Source organism: Mobula hypostoma, chromosome 2 (assembly GCF_963921235.1).
Source record: "Mobula hypostoma chromosome 2, sMobHyp1.1, whole genome shotgun sequence".
Classification (NCBI taxonomy): Eukaryota; Metazoa; Chordata; class Chondrichthyes; order Myliobatiformes; family Myliobatidae; genus Mobula; species Mobula hypostoma.
The window spans coordinates 34873414-34890995 of record NC_086098.1 but is presented as its reverse complement, the minus strand read 5'-3'; the positions used below and the strand labels follow the sequence as shown (position 1 = coordinate 34890995).

Genomic DNA, 17582 nt, shown 5'->3' with positions numbered 1-17582 from the left:
GAGAGGAGGATAAGCGTCTGGTGGAATGGTGCGAGCACGACTTGAGTCTCAACGTGGACAGGAGCAAGGAGATGACTGTGGACCACTTCTTGAGGGGAGTGTGGACCCCCCCCCCCATTTTAACCAACTTTACAGGAGCACCGCGAGTGCTCTGACCAGCTGTATCACCATTTGGCACGGGAATTGCATGACATCTGATTGCAAGTCCCTACGAAGGGCTGTGAGGACTACTGAGAGGATCATGAGTCTCACTTCCACCTATCAGAGATATTTATCAGGAGCGCTGCATTTACGGGGCCCTTAGCATTGTCAGTGATCCCTTCCATCTGTCCAACAATCTCTTGACCCCCTATCATCAGGCATGAGGTTCCGTAGCATTAGGACAAGAACTGTTAGAAAGGGAAACAGCTTCCTACTGAACTATGTCTCATCATGTATGAAGCACCAGTAGTATTATACTGTTTGCTTTTTAACTTGGAGACGTCAGGGGTAAGTTTTTTACGGAGAGAGTGGTGAGTGCGTGGAATGGGCTGCCAGCGATGGTGGTGGAGACAAATATGATAGGGTCTTTTAAGAGACTCCTAGACAGGTACATGGAGCTCAGAAAAATAGAGGGCTATGGGTAACCCTGGATAGTTTCTAAAGTAAGTACATGTTCCGCACAGCTTTGTGGGCCGAAGGGCCTGTATTGTGCTGTAGGTTTTCTATGTTTTGTATCACAAATGCACCTTATTATCTGTTCATTTATTTGTGGTAATATTACTTTGTGTTATGTGTGTGAGTTACATGTACTGTGCTGCGCAATTTGATCCGGAGGAATGTTGTGTCATTCGAGAGTATACATGTGTACGGTGGACTATTAATAAACTGAACTCGAGCTTAAACTTTAATTTCCAGCCCTTGGTTCCTAGTTATTTAATTCCAAGTAAACCAATTTCAACATCAGAATTATGTTATCTGATCAAACAGCACTTATCATTGAGGCAATGATAAGTGATGAGGAGGAGCCATTTGCTGAAGTACAAAGGAGGAAATACTACTTCTTCCTATGCTTGCGTCTCATCCGAGGTACTTTTTGCTCTTTCAGTCTGCCCCACATTTTCTCCTTTGCACTTCAGAAAATGACTCCTCCTCATCCCCATTTTCTGGAACTGTTCCTTCAGTCTTCCTCCCAAGTTTTTCCAATGTTTTCAAAAAAACATTGGGGAAAACCTTCCTCTTTGATACGGAAGGAGATGAGAGCAATCTGCACAGTGCCTGATCTAGAGCTCAGAGAAATCTGTCGTCATCTCAGTGAAGTATCACATTGAACTTTTTTTATCTTATATTTGTATGTTCAATCAAGACAAAAATTCAAGTTAAAATGTCTCAAGATTTTTATTACATGTTCATTAATAAAAATGACAACCAATAAATTTATCACAAGTATAATATATTTTATCCAAAAAATCTGTAATTGTACAGTCATTAGAATACTATCAAATTGTGAATTATATTGGAAGCTAAAATTTTTAGTTTGTGCAATGCTGCCATTTATACTACATCATTGGTGTTCACAGACAAGAGATTTACTATGGTGACCAAGCTTTGCATTGGTCATAATTTTTGCCTATTTGTGTTCACTCACTCAGTTGGAATTTGAGAGTGAGAGTAGGCTTGCATAAATTTTGTAGTATTAAAGCTGCATTTGATATTTGGAATAAATGTCAGTGCTATATTGTGGGAGAAAGAATTGCGATGTAGTACAAATTAAATGCATTAGCACAGAGTGTTTACATAGACTACACTCAGAAATAAAGCATTCAGTTTGCATAGCAATAACCAACTGCAAACATTCTCATACTAAAATTAACATGGTCTTAATTTCTACCTCAATTCAATTATTTCATAGAATAGCTTCTTGACTTGGTTAATGTAAATCTACAAACATAAACCTAATGTTAAAATTTATTTTTCCTTTAAATGGAACCCGAAATAATCCAATCGGCGCTATTTAACCTGGAAATTAGGAATTCTGTCACAGCACGAGATGGCAATATAAATTATATCATATTTTGTCAGTAATATCCATAACAATGGAATAAATTAGTTATTTCATTTAAATTAAAGTATGTCCAGTATTTTGCACAATCCACATTCAGTTATTCTTCAGTCAAAAGTCACTGCTGCCAGTGTTCTCAATGCACCAGTACAAAGCACCAAAACCCACAGTGCCAAGGCCAGGCAAAATCCACCACATAATATCAAATACAGTAAATATGCATCAAAATATTCATACTAATATAGTCAACTATAGTACAACAAAATGAGTTTAACAAAATGACATGGCAATGCACTTCTGTTGATTTGTTGCTGCAACATTAATTGGAATATAACATTCTTGGATCAAAATTGTTGCTGGTTAAAAATCTGCAGCACTTCCTGTTTAAAAAGTAGAAGCTTAACATGTACAGTAGTTGTAATTCAAAGAGAATCACAAGTGCTATTATCTGGAATAATGTATCATATATCCAGGTGAAGCTTGGTACATCTTTGGATATTTGAAATCTAGAGATTTAAATCTTTATAATGATCAAGGATGAGTCCTTTTGTGACCCAGAATCGCTCTGAATATTTTTAGTACTGTATCAGACTTGAATATGTCAAAAATATTTTTATTGTTAAGATATTGCAGTTTAGAAAGCTATCAAAATCGAAGTAGTTTTGAATGATGCTTACATGCAAAAATAACCTCATTATTTATTTGCAAACTATAATATTTCAATAACATTATATTGTGGCATTGCACGAGTGATCACAATATTTCACAAATGGATTTGAGGGCATGCTGTACTGTGAAAACCATTTGTAAAATGTGGTAAAATTTATGCTTTAAAGACCACATGGGTCTCCATGATGGATCCTCCTTTTACCAGCATATTTATAACAATTCACTTTTTCCACAGATGCACATCATAGTACAATGTATACATCATTCTCCAATGATTAAGTCCAACAGGCACAAACTTAACACAATTTTCTGTAACCATTTTTTAACCATCAATATGATACAAAAGGCAGAAGCTTGAGAAATATACAGAGTCTGGAAAATACATCATTCAAAAGAAAAATCAAACAGAAATACTTGTTTACAGACTCAAAGCTACATTCATCTTTAACAAAATCTACTACAATTATTTCAGTTGTTCTGAAATATTAACCATCAATCTGCAGCCAGAATCGTATTGAACTTGTAGATTGATAATTCAGTTTGTATAGCAGTAGGTGAAACAGTAGTGGACACTTTTATAGCTAGCTTTTTGTAGAGGGTTGTTAGTGCTGATTCCTGCATGTATTTTTGTGTAAGAGTGCATCATACTGGCTGTTATTTCAGTACAATAGGAGGTGGTAGGTGAATTGTCAATGATATTAGAGGTAAACAACCTACCATAAAATTAGCAGTTTCCATTCCAGTCATGTGAGTAATTGTACAATAATTACCAGCCCAATAAATTCATGTTTACTAGAATCATATGTCCACCTGCACTGGGATCTAACGGAAGTGTTGAGTGATTAAAGCTTTCTGTTACATCTACAACTGACTCAGAAGAGGCACAAAATAAAACTCAATGGTGCAAAGCTTTGGGAAATAAACGTGAAGTCACCGTCTTTCTCCCAAGCACTCTAATTTATTTGCCAGATGTCATAAATATATCCAATTTGTATCTGAATGAGTCTTCCATCCTTGTATCCAGGGCTTAAAAATGGAAGGCATGCAGAAGATAAATTTTTAAAACAAGAAATCTCTCACAACTAACAGCAGCAGCACATCAAAGAGGGAAAAAAAATCAAGGGAAAAAAATTTGGCTTTCCTTCAGGCTCTCGCCCTGCTCCCCTCAGGCCTACCCCCAATGGCATTTAGCAGCTTGTAAGCACTAAAGCTACACTTTTTTGACTACCACCTGTGAAATTGCTGACTTGTCACAGTAAGTAGGAATCCTGTTTGGAGGCTTCCACTTTGAGTTTGACCACGTGCAATACAGTCTGGTCTTAATGCACTCGGTCAGATACAGAGATGAAAAAAAAATTGTTTGTAGATTAAAATGCTGCTCTTGTCCACTTTATCTTTTTCAGTAGTTTATCACAATCAAGACATGGTTTTCAAAGAAGTGTATGCAATTGCTGCATGTAAATATAGGCTCAAAGGTAACCACAATTAAAAAAAAATCTGTTTAGCTATTATTAAGGCCTCAAAATGAATTAGGAAAAGCTGTTTATTTCCAGCACACTGAAGCAGTATATTTCCCTCCAGCTCTTCCCTCAGTACATTCAAAAACCAAGCCCAATTTACTGTGATTAGAAAGGCATCCAAGTCGATGAGAGATTGGCAGCTCTGCTTGAACTTAGAGGCATGGTGATGAGTCTCCTGTGTTTGAGTCCGTAAGGGACGAGTACACTTTGCTCGTGTCCATGGCTGACAGGTGCATCTCCTTTACCTGAGAATCCTGAAAGTCTGAGATATTTGTGCACTGTTTGTTCGTTCGCGATTCAGCAAGTCTGAAATAGGAAAAGAGAGTACCATTCAAAATTACTAACGAAGAGGCCCAAGAACGAGGAACAAGCTGAGGTTTGACCAATTTAAGCCCAGGGCCAAGTTGGAAAGGTCAGGTACAGGCTGAGACGAGGTGACGGGTCCCAGGCCTGAGAGCGTATCGAAGCAGCAGGGCCAGGAGCTGAGAGTCAGAAATAACTTGATATTTGGCCGATAAAAATGTACAGCCAGATTGAAAAGGTCAGGGTGTCGGGGCCAGCATACAGCTCGCCGCTCACGAGACTTACTCCTCTCTGTGCTGAACTGAGGCACAGGCCTACAACGAACAGGCTGTGACGGGCTTTGTGGCTGTATCATGAACTTCAGTTCTGAATGTTGTTTGCTTACTTTTAATGTTTGCATGATTTGTTTTTTTTTCCTACACATTGCATGTTTGACAGTCTTTTTGTTTAATAGGTTTTATTAGATTTCTTTGTTTTATGGCTGCCTGTAAGGAGACAAATCTCAAGGTTGTATATAGTATAAATACTTTGATTATAAATGTACTTTGAACTTTAGAACTCAATTTACAGATCCATTCTACCACCGGGTTGCCTTACCCACTGACTCCGCTGTATCGCTCAGCTTCCTAGGACTAACCAGCCCTGATCTGTCATTTATAATGATTCTATCCTGCAGCCAATTATGCAAAACAACCAATCAATATAATTGTCATCAGTGAAATGAAACATGCTCTGGGCAATTCAAGAAAAAGGAAATGCTTGCACTGTAGTACCATGACTTCAGGTCATCCAAAACCACCAAACAATTAATTACGAACTTCTGACATGTAGCCGGTGGTGGTAAAGCAAGAAATGCAGCAATTAATTCACATACAGAAAAGATATATAGGCACAGGTAACTGGTATTCTAGTTATAAGACTATGAGACCATAAGATATAAGAGCAGAATTCGGCCATTTGGCCCATTAATTCTGCTGTTATTTCATCATGGCTGATCCATTTTTTCCTCTCAGCCCCAATCTCCTACGTTCCCCTGTATCTCTTCAAACTCTGACCGATCAAGAATCTATCAACCTCTGCCATATATATAATAAAGTTTTGGCAAAGTACCAGCAAACAGCAACTTAATTTATTCCCAGAATTGTGAGACTTACAAGAAATGCGGCAATACAATCACTCTCATTGTTTCAAAAAAAAAATTGATAGCCACAATCTTACAATTGGTAGGACAATAAAATGAGAAGAAATTATTTCATCCATATTTGATAATGCCAACAATTAATCTACTTTTGGTGCTATGGAACTTGAAGGCAGAGTACTAGGTTAATAGCAGGATTCTTAACAGTGTGGTGGAACAGAGAGATCTTGAGGTACAGATCCAGAGATCCCTCAGATTTGCAGTGCATTTGATACAGTGGTTAACGTAGTGCATTGGCCTTCATTAGTCAGGGCATTTGAGTTCAAGAGCCATGAGGTAATGCTGCAGCTCTGTAAAACTCTGTTAGTTGGAGTATTATGTTCAGTTCTGGTTGCCTCATTATTGGAAGGATATTGAAGCTTCAGAGAAGGCGTAGAGGAGATTCATCAGGATGATGCCTGGATTGCAGAGCATGTCTTATGAGGATAGGTTGAATGAGCTGGGGTTTAGAGGTTGGTGCAGGAGGGATGACAGCAATGGCTGGAATTTCGGGAAGCAATTCAGAAGGCACAGGACATATACATTCCAAAGAGGAAGAAGTCTTCTAAAGGCAGGATGACACAACTGTGGCTGACAAGAGAAGTCAAAGCCAACACAAAAACCAAAGCGAGAGCATATAATAGAGTAAAAATTAGTGAGAAGTTGAGGATTGGGAAGCTTTTAAAAACCAACAAAGGCAATTTAAAAAAAAAGTCATTAAGAAGGAAAAGATTGAATACAAAGGTAAGCCAGCCAATAATATTAAAGAAGATACCAAAAATTTCTTCAAATACATAAAGTGTAAAAAAGAGGGGACAGTAGATATCGGACTACTGTAAAATTATGTTGGAGAGGTAGTAATGGGGGATAAGGAAATGGTAGACAAGCTGAATAGATATTTTGCATCAGTGTTCACTGTGGAAGACACTAGCAGTATGCTGGAAGTTTGAGAGTGCCAGCTCGGTGGGGGGGGGGAACAGAAACATATGAAGTTACCATTACCAGAGAGAAGGTTCTTGGGAAACTGACAGGTATGAAAGTAGATAAGTCAACTGGACCAGATGTTGTACAGCCCAGGGTTCTAAAAGAGGGGGCTGATGAGACTGTGGAGGCATTAGTAATGATCTTTCCAGAATCAATTGATTCTGGCATGGTTCCAGAGAAATGGAAAATTGCAAATGTCTCTCCACTGTTCAAGAAGGGACAGGGGCAGAAGGAAGGAAATAATAAGCTAGTTAGTTTACTTCAGTGGTTGGGAAGATGTTGGAGTCGATTGATAAGCATGTGGTTTCAGGGTACTTAAAGGCATATGATAAAACAGACATAAAATATGATAAAACTTAACCTTGTAAGCAGAACAAGTGCTACACATGCCCTTACACTTCCTCCCTCACCACCATTCAGGGCCCCAGACAGTCCTTCCAGATGAGGCGACACCACCTGTAGTCGGCTGCTGTGATATACTGTGTCCGGTGCTCCCAGTGCGGCCTTCTATACATTGGTGAGACCCGACGCGACTGGGAGACCATGTCACTGAGCACCTACGCTCTATCTGCCAGAGAAAGCAGGATCTCCCAGTGGCCACAGATTTTAATTCCACGTCCCATTCCCATTCTGATATGTCTATCCACAGCCTCCTCTACTGTCAAGATGAAGCCACACTCAGGTTGGAGGAACAACACCTTATATTCCGTCTGGGTAGCCTCCAACCTGATGGCATGAACATTGACTTCTCTAACTTCCGTTAATGCCCCTCCTCCCGTTCTTACCCCATCCCTTATTTATTTATTTATCTTTTTTTTTTCTCTCTCTCTCTCTGTACCTCTCACAATTTCTCTTTGCCTACTCTCCATCTTCCTCTGGTGCTCCCCTCCCCCTTACTTTCTCCCTAGGCCTCCCATCTCCAGTCTTGTATCCCTTTTGCCAATCAACTTTCCAGCTCTTGGCTCCATTCCTCCCCCTCCTGTCTTCTCCTATCATTTTGGATCTCCCCCTCCCCCTCCCATATTCAACTCCCTTACTATCCCTTCTTTCAGATAGTCCTGACGAAGGGTCTCGGCCCAAAACATCAACTGCGCTTCTTCCTATGGATGCTGTCTGGCCTGCTGAGTTTCACCAGCATTTTGTGTGTGTTGGATGATAAAACAGACCATAGTCAGCACAATTTCCTCAAGGGAAAATCTTGCCTGACAATGTGTTAGAATTCTTTGAAGAAATAACAAGCAGGATAGGCAAAGGAGAATCACTGGATGTTGTTACTTGGATTTTCAGAAGGTCTTTATCAAGGTGCCACACATAAGGCTGCTTAATTAGAGCTCATGGTACTTCAGGAAAGCTACTAGCATCGATAAAGCAGTGGCTGGTTGGCAGGAAGAAAAAAAGAGTGGGAATAAAGGGAGCCTTTTTTCTGGTTGGCTGCCAGTGACTAGTGGTGTTCTACAGGGATCAGTGTTGGGATTGTCTCTTTTTACGTTATATGTCAATGATTTGGATGATGGAATTGACAGCTTTGTTGCAAAGCTTGTAGACAATATTAAGATAGGTGGAGGGGCAGGTTGATTTGAGGAAGTAGAAAGGCCACAGAAGAACTTAGACAGATTAGCAGAATGGGCAAAGAAGTGGCAGATGGAATACAATATCAGAAAGTGTATGGTCATGCACTTTGGTAGAAGAAATAAAAGGGTTGACTATTTTCTAACGAATGGAGAATGTATACAGTTAATGGTAGATCCCTTAATCTACATTTTACTTCAGACAACACTCCTGGGCACAGTTAAATTCTTTATTATTGAGGGTTTTGTCCATTGTCTGAGTCTACTTAATGAGCAACTTTTTATAAGCTGTGAACTCAGTGGACCTGAGTCTTGCTCCAATTCTGCTCAAGTATAATTCCCTCATTAGCCACTGTTACCAGACTTTCCTACTTGAAGATCTTACTGCAAGGAAGCATAACTGGAGAATACAGTAACCATTAATACATTTATCCCCTACAGCTTGCTGTTTGATTGCACTTGTTACACTAATAGCCAGAAGATCCATTTTATTTAAATGGAAAGATTCTAATCCCCCCTACTATATTTCAATGGTTTTCCCAAACTATAACACATTTAAATTTGGAAAAAAAATTAGGAGTGGTACCACTGATCCTTTGGTTAAATTTGAAGAAACTTGGAGGCCATTTATTCAACATTTTCATATGATGTAAGTTGACCTTTTCCAAATCCTTTTTAATAACTTTTTGTTTGTGTATAGAGGAGCGGAGTTAATGACAAATAATGATTTCAACCGATGAAATACGCAGCCCAGTTTCTGTTTTGTTTTGTTTTTTTTTAGTGTAGGGGGTAAAAACTTTTATTTGAATCTTTTTCATGTTCAGTTATTAAGAGATTGGGAGGTTTAAATTAAATATGTTACTCGGAGTCTGCGTCTGTATATGTTAACCATTATTAATGTAATCCCCATCTCTGTATCATTATCATTGTTACGTTTATCAATTTGAAGCTCAAAAAAAAAGACTGAAAAGGAAAGAAAGTAACCATTAATACAAATAAGATCTTGCCACTAATTCCAAATACATCTTCTGAGCAGTAATTAATTTTTTAATTATAAAGTCAGCTGCCTAAACAAGCACAGCCTCAGCAGGGAAAGCAACTACCAGGTCTTACCAAGGGGACACTTGAGGACCAACCATGCTTTTGAACCTAACAACAAATATTGTTACCTACTGTATTCTTTATACACCAAATATATAAAAGCATGATGTATTTTTGAATTTGGAGAGAAATTTTCAACCAGGTCTCCCCTGCATCTTTGCTTGAGCATAAAAAAGACCTGTTGCATACATGACTCTGAGCTTTGAAGTTGCAACATTATAACAGTGGTTTCTACATTTACATTTTACCAATTACACCACTAGGGGTCAGATTTCAACTGGCTGCTGAGCAAATTTTCGTAACTTGATTTGACAATCTGAAAATTAGATGAAGTATCTGTGTCAAACTTTTCATGTCAAGGCATCTCTCAAAAGCTTTAGAAGCACATATTTTCCTTCTGCAAAAATTATTTGACTCTAACAATTCAAGTTTCTTGACTTAACTGATAATTTGCATAAATGGTAGTTTTCACCACTTTGCTGATTTCACACTCCATTGACAGAAATTATGGATCAGATTGACGGCAAAGTTTTAAACCGAGTGTGGGAAATGTGATCTTAAAGCAGTAAACATTTTCATATGAACACAAACACAATTGTTTCTAAGGATCTAATCATTATTCACTGAAACTGAAAACATTTAGGAATCAGAAAAAGGTACCTGTGATTGGCTTGGCTCAAATGCATCCACAATGCTGCTTGTAAAATTGAAAAATAAATATCATACCTCACAAACTTCATTCTTCTGGCTAACTTTAGAGGGAACAATTTTTTGGCTTCTTTACTCAGGTAAACATAAATTTCATACAATATTCAGATCTATTTAGGCATGTATTTTTATACTCTTACTACTTAGGACAAATGAGAAAGAATATCGGATATGTGAAGGCATACCAAGGAAGAAAACTTGCTAAATGCATTCAACTCTATTGTTCCACATTCTTAAATCAGTTAAAATATTTTCATTACATTAATCAGATATTTAAGTGCCTAATGTTAACAAAATCTTAATAACAGAAATGCAAAATTAAGGAAAGTGACAGGACATTATTAGTGTATTAATCTTCCTGTATAAAATCCAAGGTATACATCCAAGAACATATTATTGGTTTTGGATGCGCAGTCCAGTTTTCAATAATGGCAAACAATTCCTTGGACATGAAAGCCTCCAATCTCCTCAACCAATTTTGAGCAAGAGAAATATTAAATAGCAAGCTAGAAATGGGGCAGAAGCAAGGATCTTCAAGTTGGTTGCCAGTTGGGCAGACCAGTTGACATTGCTATGGATAAGATTAGATATCTTCTAAAGAAATACCAAATGTGTGATGGTTCATTTGATGAATGCATTTTATTTTCCTTCCAGTTGTAGGATTGGTTCAAAATTCATCAAATCCATTGGTCTAAGAATCAACATAATGTAGTCTCTAACCTGATGGCATAAGCATAGATTTCTACAGCTCCTGGTATTTTCTCCCCCCCCCCCCTTCCATTTTTTCATTTCTCCATTCTGGCCTCTTACTATTCTCCTCAGCTGCCTATCACTGCCCCTCCTCCTTCCCTTTCTCCCATGATCTATTCTCCTTTCCTGTTGGATTCCTCCTCCTCCAGCACTTTGCCTGATCTACTTATAACCTCCCTACTTCTTACTTCATCCCCCCACTCCCCTACCCAACTGGCTTCACCTATCACCTTTTAGTTTGTCCACCTTCCCCCCCTCCCTCCCCCACCTTCTTATTCTGGCTTCTTCCCCCATCAGTCTTGATGAAGGGACTTGAACCTCGACTGTTGATTCATTTCCAGAGATGCTGCCTGACCTGCTGAGTTCTGCCACCTGCCATTTTGTGTTGTTTCTCTGGATTTTCAGCATCTACAGAATCTCTCGTGTTTACGTTTCACTACTAAAAATAATTCTGTGTTAACTATGATATTCGTGGTTTTGCATATATTCAGAAATGTAATAAGGCAAGAAGACCGTGGGTGCCAAGGTTAGTGCGACACATGGGGGTTCCAGGGTTCAATACCGATCCCATTCTGTACTGAGTCTCTATACATCCTCCCCGCAGAATGCGTGAGTTTTCTCAGGGTCCTTTAGTTTCCTTCCATGGTACAAAGGTGTACCGGTAGGTCAATTGGTCATTGTAAATCGTCCTGTGATTGGGTTAACATTCATCGGGTTTGTCAGGGGTTGCATGGGTGAAAGGACCAGAAGGGCCTACTCCGTGCTGTTTCACTAAACACATGGGATTTGGAGATAGAACATCTGGTGAAATGGTGACAATCAACACTGGCACACCTCAGGGATATGTGCTTAGCCCACGGCTCTACTCTCTCTACACCCAATACCATGTGGCTAGGCACAGCTCAAACACAATCTATAAATTTGCTGACTGACGATATAACCATTGTTGGCAGAATTTCAGACGGGGACGAGAGAGCATACAGGAGTGAGATATATCAGCTCGTTGAGTGGTGTCGCAGCAACAACTGTGCAGTCAACGTCAGTAAGACCAAAGAACTGATTGTGGATTTCAGAAAGGGTAAGATGAGGGAACACACACCAGCCCTCATAGAGGTGGAAAGAGTGGGCAATCTCAGCATCTCTGAGGATAGATTTCGTTAGGAGTTTGAAGAGATTTTGTATCTCACCAAAAGCACTCGCCAATTTCCACAGATGTACTGTGGAGAGCATTCTATCTGGCTGCATCGACGTCTGGTATGGGAGCGGGGGGCTACTGCACAGGATCAAAGTAAGCTGCAGAGAGTTGTAAACTTTGTCAGCTCCTTCATGGCCACTAGCCTCTATAGTATCCAGAACATCTTGAGGGAGCGATGCCTCAAAAGACAGTGTCGATCATTAAAAATTCCCATCACCCAGGTCATGCCTTGTTCTCATTGCTACCATCAGGAAGGAAGTACAGAAGCCTGAAGGCACACCAGCAACAATTCAGGAACAGTTTCTTCCCCTCTGCCGTCTGATTTCTGAATGGACACTGAAACCATGAACATACCCCACTATTTTTTTGTTTCAGGTTTTGCACTACTTATATGTAACGCCCTGGTTCATAATTTTACTGCTATGCTGTATGCATTGCCTTTGGCAGCTCTGTAACAGCAGCTTGCTCCGTTTTCAGCTTGTTTGGGTTATCGTTGAAGATAAGGGATGAGGAAAAATTTGTGTCATCCAATTAGGATAGTCAAATTAAGGGGAGGTTTCTCTGGTGAGGGGCACTATGGTTGGGCTTGGGGCTTTTGTTTGGCAGGAGATGGAGGGAAGACGCTGGGAAGAACCAGTCGTAGCATATGATTCAGTGGGAGACCTGCCTGTTTGAGATGGATTGCGAGCGACGTTCGGAAGATGGTGTGTGCTTTCACGCTGACCGAGGGCCCAGCATGTGAGTGACAGAGAAGTTCAAGATGAGCTCCAACTTGTGCACATTTGACTGTTTAATTAGAATGGGCCCTTTTCTTTTTGTTTTTCTTTACTAACCATTTAGTTAAGATTCATAAATATAATTCCTTTAATCATATGAACTGTACTGTCTGTAATTTCGTGGCACTAATTTGTAACAGGGTAGCAAATTACACAGCATCCACACAAACTGAGGTTTGGGGTGGGATGAGCTGTCTCAATCTCACAAGTTTGGCAGGATTTGAGAGTGTCTTCCCTAGACTTCTGCAGCCAAGGAAACCAGGATCTTTCATATATATTATACTAAATTCAGTTTTTTCTATTATTATGTATTGCATTGTAGTTCTGCAGCAAAGTCACCAAATTTCATAGGCCAATGATATAAACCTAATTCTGATTCTTGTAATATTTAAAATACTGCTTAATGTTGAGTCTATTAGAAATGATTAGAATAACTCATCAAAATAATAGCAATCGAGAATACAATTAAAATGCTCTGCTGCATAAACCCCAACTTCAATATCAATATAGAAAGTGCTTTAATTGGCCATTGAGTTCCCCCTGCTTTAGGATTTTCCCACAATTAAACTATATGGGATCCAGCAGAGTTTGTAGATAGAACTTTCTTTACCTGCCGTGAAGAGTTGTAACTTATTAGAGATATGATGAACTTTGGTGAAAAAGCCACTGTGCTATGATGCTAAATGATGTCAGTAAAGTCTTGCATTAGCTAATCTAGAACACAGGAAAAAAATCTGAACTACTGCATTGGCAATTGGCCTCCATGGTTTGATGTCAAATTGGAGTTCTTGCTTCTGAATAATAACAGTAACTCATGGTGCAAAGAAGCTAAGGGATTAAAGGTTAAGTTTTTTTTTACGCAGAGTGTGGTGAGTGCGTGGAATGGGCTGCCGGCGATGGTGGTGGAGGCAGATACAATAGGGTCTTTTAAGACACTCCTGGACAGGTATATGAAGCTCAGAAAAATAGAGGGCTATGGGTAACCCTAGGTAATTTCTCAGGTAAGGCCATGTTTGGCACAGCTTTGTGGGCTGAAGGGCCTGTATTGTGCTGTAGATTTTTTATGTTTCTATGTTACCTATTACCAAGGAATTTCCTCTTAAAATCAGCATCTTGATAAGAGTTTAAAAAACCGACTAACAAGTAAAAGCAGTTGAAACAAATGGGTTCAGCACTTAAAACATCTGAACTGAATATTTTTTTATCTTGATTCTCAGAACCAATATTGTATTGCAGACAATGAAAGTCCATTCCCGGACTGCATGCTGACGATGCTCAAGGAATTAAGTTTAGCACATGGTTCCAATCTTTCTTTATATATAAAGGTCATGGAACTTAACACAATTCTTGATGAGGTTTGTTCTCTAACATTATTTGACAAATCTGCACTCTATGAGTCCTGACGAAGGGTCTCGGCCTGAAACGTCGACTGTACCGCTTCCTAGAGATGCTGCCTGGCCTGCTGCGTTCACCAGCAACTTTGATGTGTGTTGCTCTATAAGATTACTTGGTTTTCATCTGGCTTTTTGTTTCAGAATATATGTACAACCATGAATATCACAATTAATAAAATTATTTTAGTAGAATTAAATTTATTCTTGTACCAATGGATTTGATGAATTTACAAAACCAGACCCATAACTACAGTCACCAAAAGGAAGTACAACATATTCAGCAATTTATTAAAGAAAACTTCCAAGCAGGTAAATCATACAGAAATAAAAATAATGCAGATTATTTTGCCTTTGAAGACTGAAAGCCACTTTGATTATTTCGCCAGGGGTCACTGGTGAGCAGTGGAAAATACCTTCTAAAAGCACTAGATTCTTTTTTAGCTTCTAATTAGTTTAAGGTTTCATCTGCTAAGAAAACTGTTTCTTGTACCTGAACACTACTCACATCCAGTTATGCTGTGAATATAACATAAACCGCACCATAAAAAACATCACAGTAGACAGGACAGAGACTGATGATATGTCACACACTTGAAATAAATAATAATGTTTATCTCAAATGCAAAGGCCTTAAATTGAAACTCCCATTAAAGAGTGAAAAAAATAGTCAGTTCTGGGAAAATTATAGTTTCTTCAATGATACTCTGCTTCCATCACATTCATTAATCATTGCACAATATCCATCTCCACTTGTATCTCCACTTGTATCTCCACAGCAAATGAAGTTCTCCATGTCTGAATGCAAAAAGAACAAGACAACACTGGGCTGTCGTGTTTATGGCATCAATGTGATGTCTGGAATCGATCTGCCTACCGTTGACATTCAATGGTACTTCCAATGTCTAGTTATCATCAACATCCCAGCCATCACCATTGTACAGATGCTCAAATGGACCCGGTGACATAAATACTGTGGCTGCAACGACCAGGACAGAGGCAACCAACTCCTAATACTCTGAAGAATTTTACCATTGATAAGGTATTTTGGAAGCATAATGGAAAAGTCTCCATCTGGACAAGTGCAGCTCCAACATATGGGTACAGATTAAAGAAGCCTGTTTGTCTGATGACCCAATGGCCACCCCAAATGTTCATTCTCTCCATCAGACATATGCAGTGGCTGGAGTGCTTACCATTTACAAAATGTACTGCATTTACTCACCTCTGCTACTCCAACAGTGTCTTCCGAATCAGGCATCCCTACCACTATGGATGATCAGGGCATTACTTGCCCTCCAATGTGATCCAGAAATATCTCATTGGTCCTTCATTGCTGTTGTATCTAAATCCTGGAAATCATTTCCCAACACCACTGTGGGACTGCAGCAGTTCAAGATGGTTCATCACCATCTTCTCCAGAGTAATTCAGGATGGGAAGTAGGTGTTGGACTTGGCAGCAATACCCAGATCCCAAAATATGAATTAAAAAAGAAAATGACGGCCATGGAGATCAGATGAATGCTTCACAACTATGGACCTTATTAATATGCATTAAACCTACCAAAGCTAAATAGTCAGTAATAATATTTAAACAAGGAGATTATTTAATTTGGATTGTGTATCACTAGTAAGATAATTCTCCAAATGCTTACCTTGAAAAGGCATCATCAAGACCGTCGTCCTCTTCCTGCAAAATAAATATAAGGCATTTTATTACGATTACCCAATAGCCCCATACAGTATCACTAAAATTATAGCACATGATATCAATGGTTTTCAACCTATTACAGTAATATTTAGACGGCCTTTCTCGTGCTTTTTTCCAAACTGTAACAATGAAGAAAAGCTACAGCAGCCTTCTATTCCCCATCCTAACCAGCACTTTGAATGCAACAGAAGATTATTAACTGGGATAAATGTTAAAACTTTAATTTGCATCAATAATTTGTTTCTGCATTTTGTTTAAAAGCTGAATTGATTTTCTGTACTGGATTCAAAGTCAAGTCCATGAAACTGGTAATCCTAATAGCTTTGCAGTCACTCACAAATCTCCATATCTTAGATGCATATAGTTACAGCTCACAGAAAAAGTGCAAGGGTTTGCATAATTGAAAAATCACAGCTGGAAATCTGAAATAAACAGAACTTTATGAAAATACTCAGCAAATCAGGCAATATCAATGAAATGAGAAACCAATTTAATGTTTCAGATCCAAAACCCTTCCTCAGAACTGGGAAAGAGAAAGAAAAAAATGGGGCAACGCACATAAAAAATGCTGGTGAACACAGCAGGCCAGGCAGCATCTGTAGGAAGAGGTACAATCGACATTTCACTGGTGGCTAAATGGTAATACAAAATTTTGATTGCCTTTAACATCTGTCATCACGTTGTTTCGTTTTGTGTATTCAGTGGCACATTTTTGTGGGTGTGAATTTAACTAGATCAATTATCAAGCCAGCAAGTACTTTTTAAAAAAATTAACAAGCATTCAGATTTCATTCTCCAAGACGTCTTTACATATTTGCTTTGTTTTCTCCCTTTATATCTTTCATCCTTTCTGTGCTTGCTGCATATCAGTGGGCACCTTCGTCAGGGTCTCGGCCCGATACATCGACTGTACCTCTTCCTATAGATGCTGCCTGGCCTGCTACATTCACCAGCATTTTTTATGTGTGTTGCTTGAATTTCCAGCACCTGCAGATTTCCTCGTGTTTGTGTTTTGAAAAAAAAAAGCTGGTTTTACGTGGGACAGAAGGTAGAACAAGAGAGAAAAAATATCATAGCATGAAACCAGGTGAAATGGGTTAAGATTGTTTCTTTTTCTATTTTACTAAAGCAACCAACTAACCTACTTGGCCTCACCTTATCACAGATATTTCCTTAGTCCAATCCATCTCATGTTTCACCTTTTCAGCAACTTAAAAAGAATTTTTTTTTACGTCTCTTTCCTAATTCTGACTGAAGTCTCAGACTTAAAATGTTAACTTTGATTCTCTTTCCAGAAGCACTACCTCATTTTCTGAGTGCTTTCAATGCTTTTTGTTCTTGTTTCTGCACAATTAAAGTCATGTTGAAAATTATAGGTTTGACAATTAACCAAATATGTGTACCAAAAGGGATTTCAACATGAATTGAAGTTGAATAGACATGTCAGGTTTTAAACTCTGAGAGCTTATTTTTGGAGTTTTACTTGTTCATATATCGTATAAATGATTTATTCTAGAAATGGGCACAGAATTCCCTATATAGAAAGTGAAATGAAGATTTGAAAGTTTTTACAGATATTATGCAAAGTGATGGAAAGAAGTTATTTTTACTGGTTTGTGTAAATAAAACTCAGCAGCTGAGTGAAAACTAGAATCTACTGAACAATTTCTTAAATCTGATATTGATAA

General features: G+C 38.7%; 1 protein-coding gene across 5 annotated transcripts in view; it reads right to left on the bottom strand.

Annotated features, from left to right (window-relative positions):
• Positions 1 to 1370: 1370 nt before the first annotated feature.
• Positions 1371 to 17582, bottom strand: part of si:dkey-71h2.2 (low density lipoprotein receptor adapter protein 1) — a 135580-nt gene continuing 119368 nt past the window's right edge. For 2 of the 5 annotated variants that reach the window (XM_063035338.1, XM_063035347.1), the window contains exons 8-9: positions 15839 to 15873; positions 1371 to 4536 (exon numbers count right to left, since the gene is read on the bottom strand). In XM_063035338.1, coding sequence (XP_062891408.1) covers positions 4383 to 4536; positions 15839 to 15873 — 189 coding nt within the window. In that variant the 3' untranslated portion in view covers positions 1371 to 4382. Of the gene's footprint in view, positions 4537 to 7752; positions 10058 to 15838; positions 15874 to 17582 lie in introns of those variants that run through there. The other 3 variants (XM_063035365.1, XM_063035355.1, XM_063035375.1) reach the window with 3 other exon arrangements.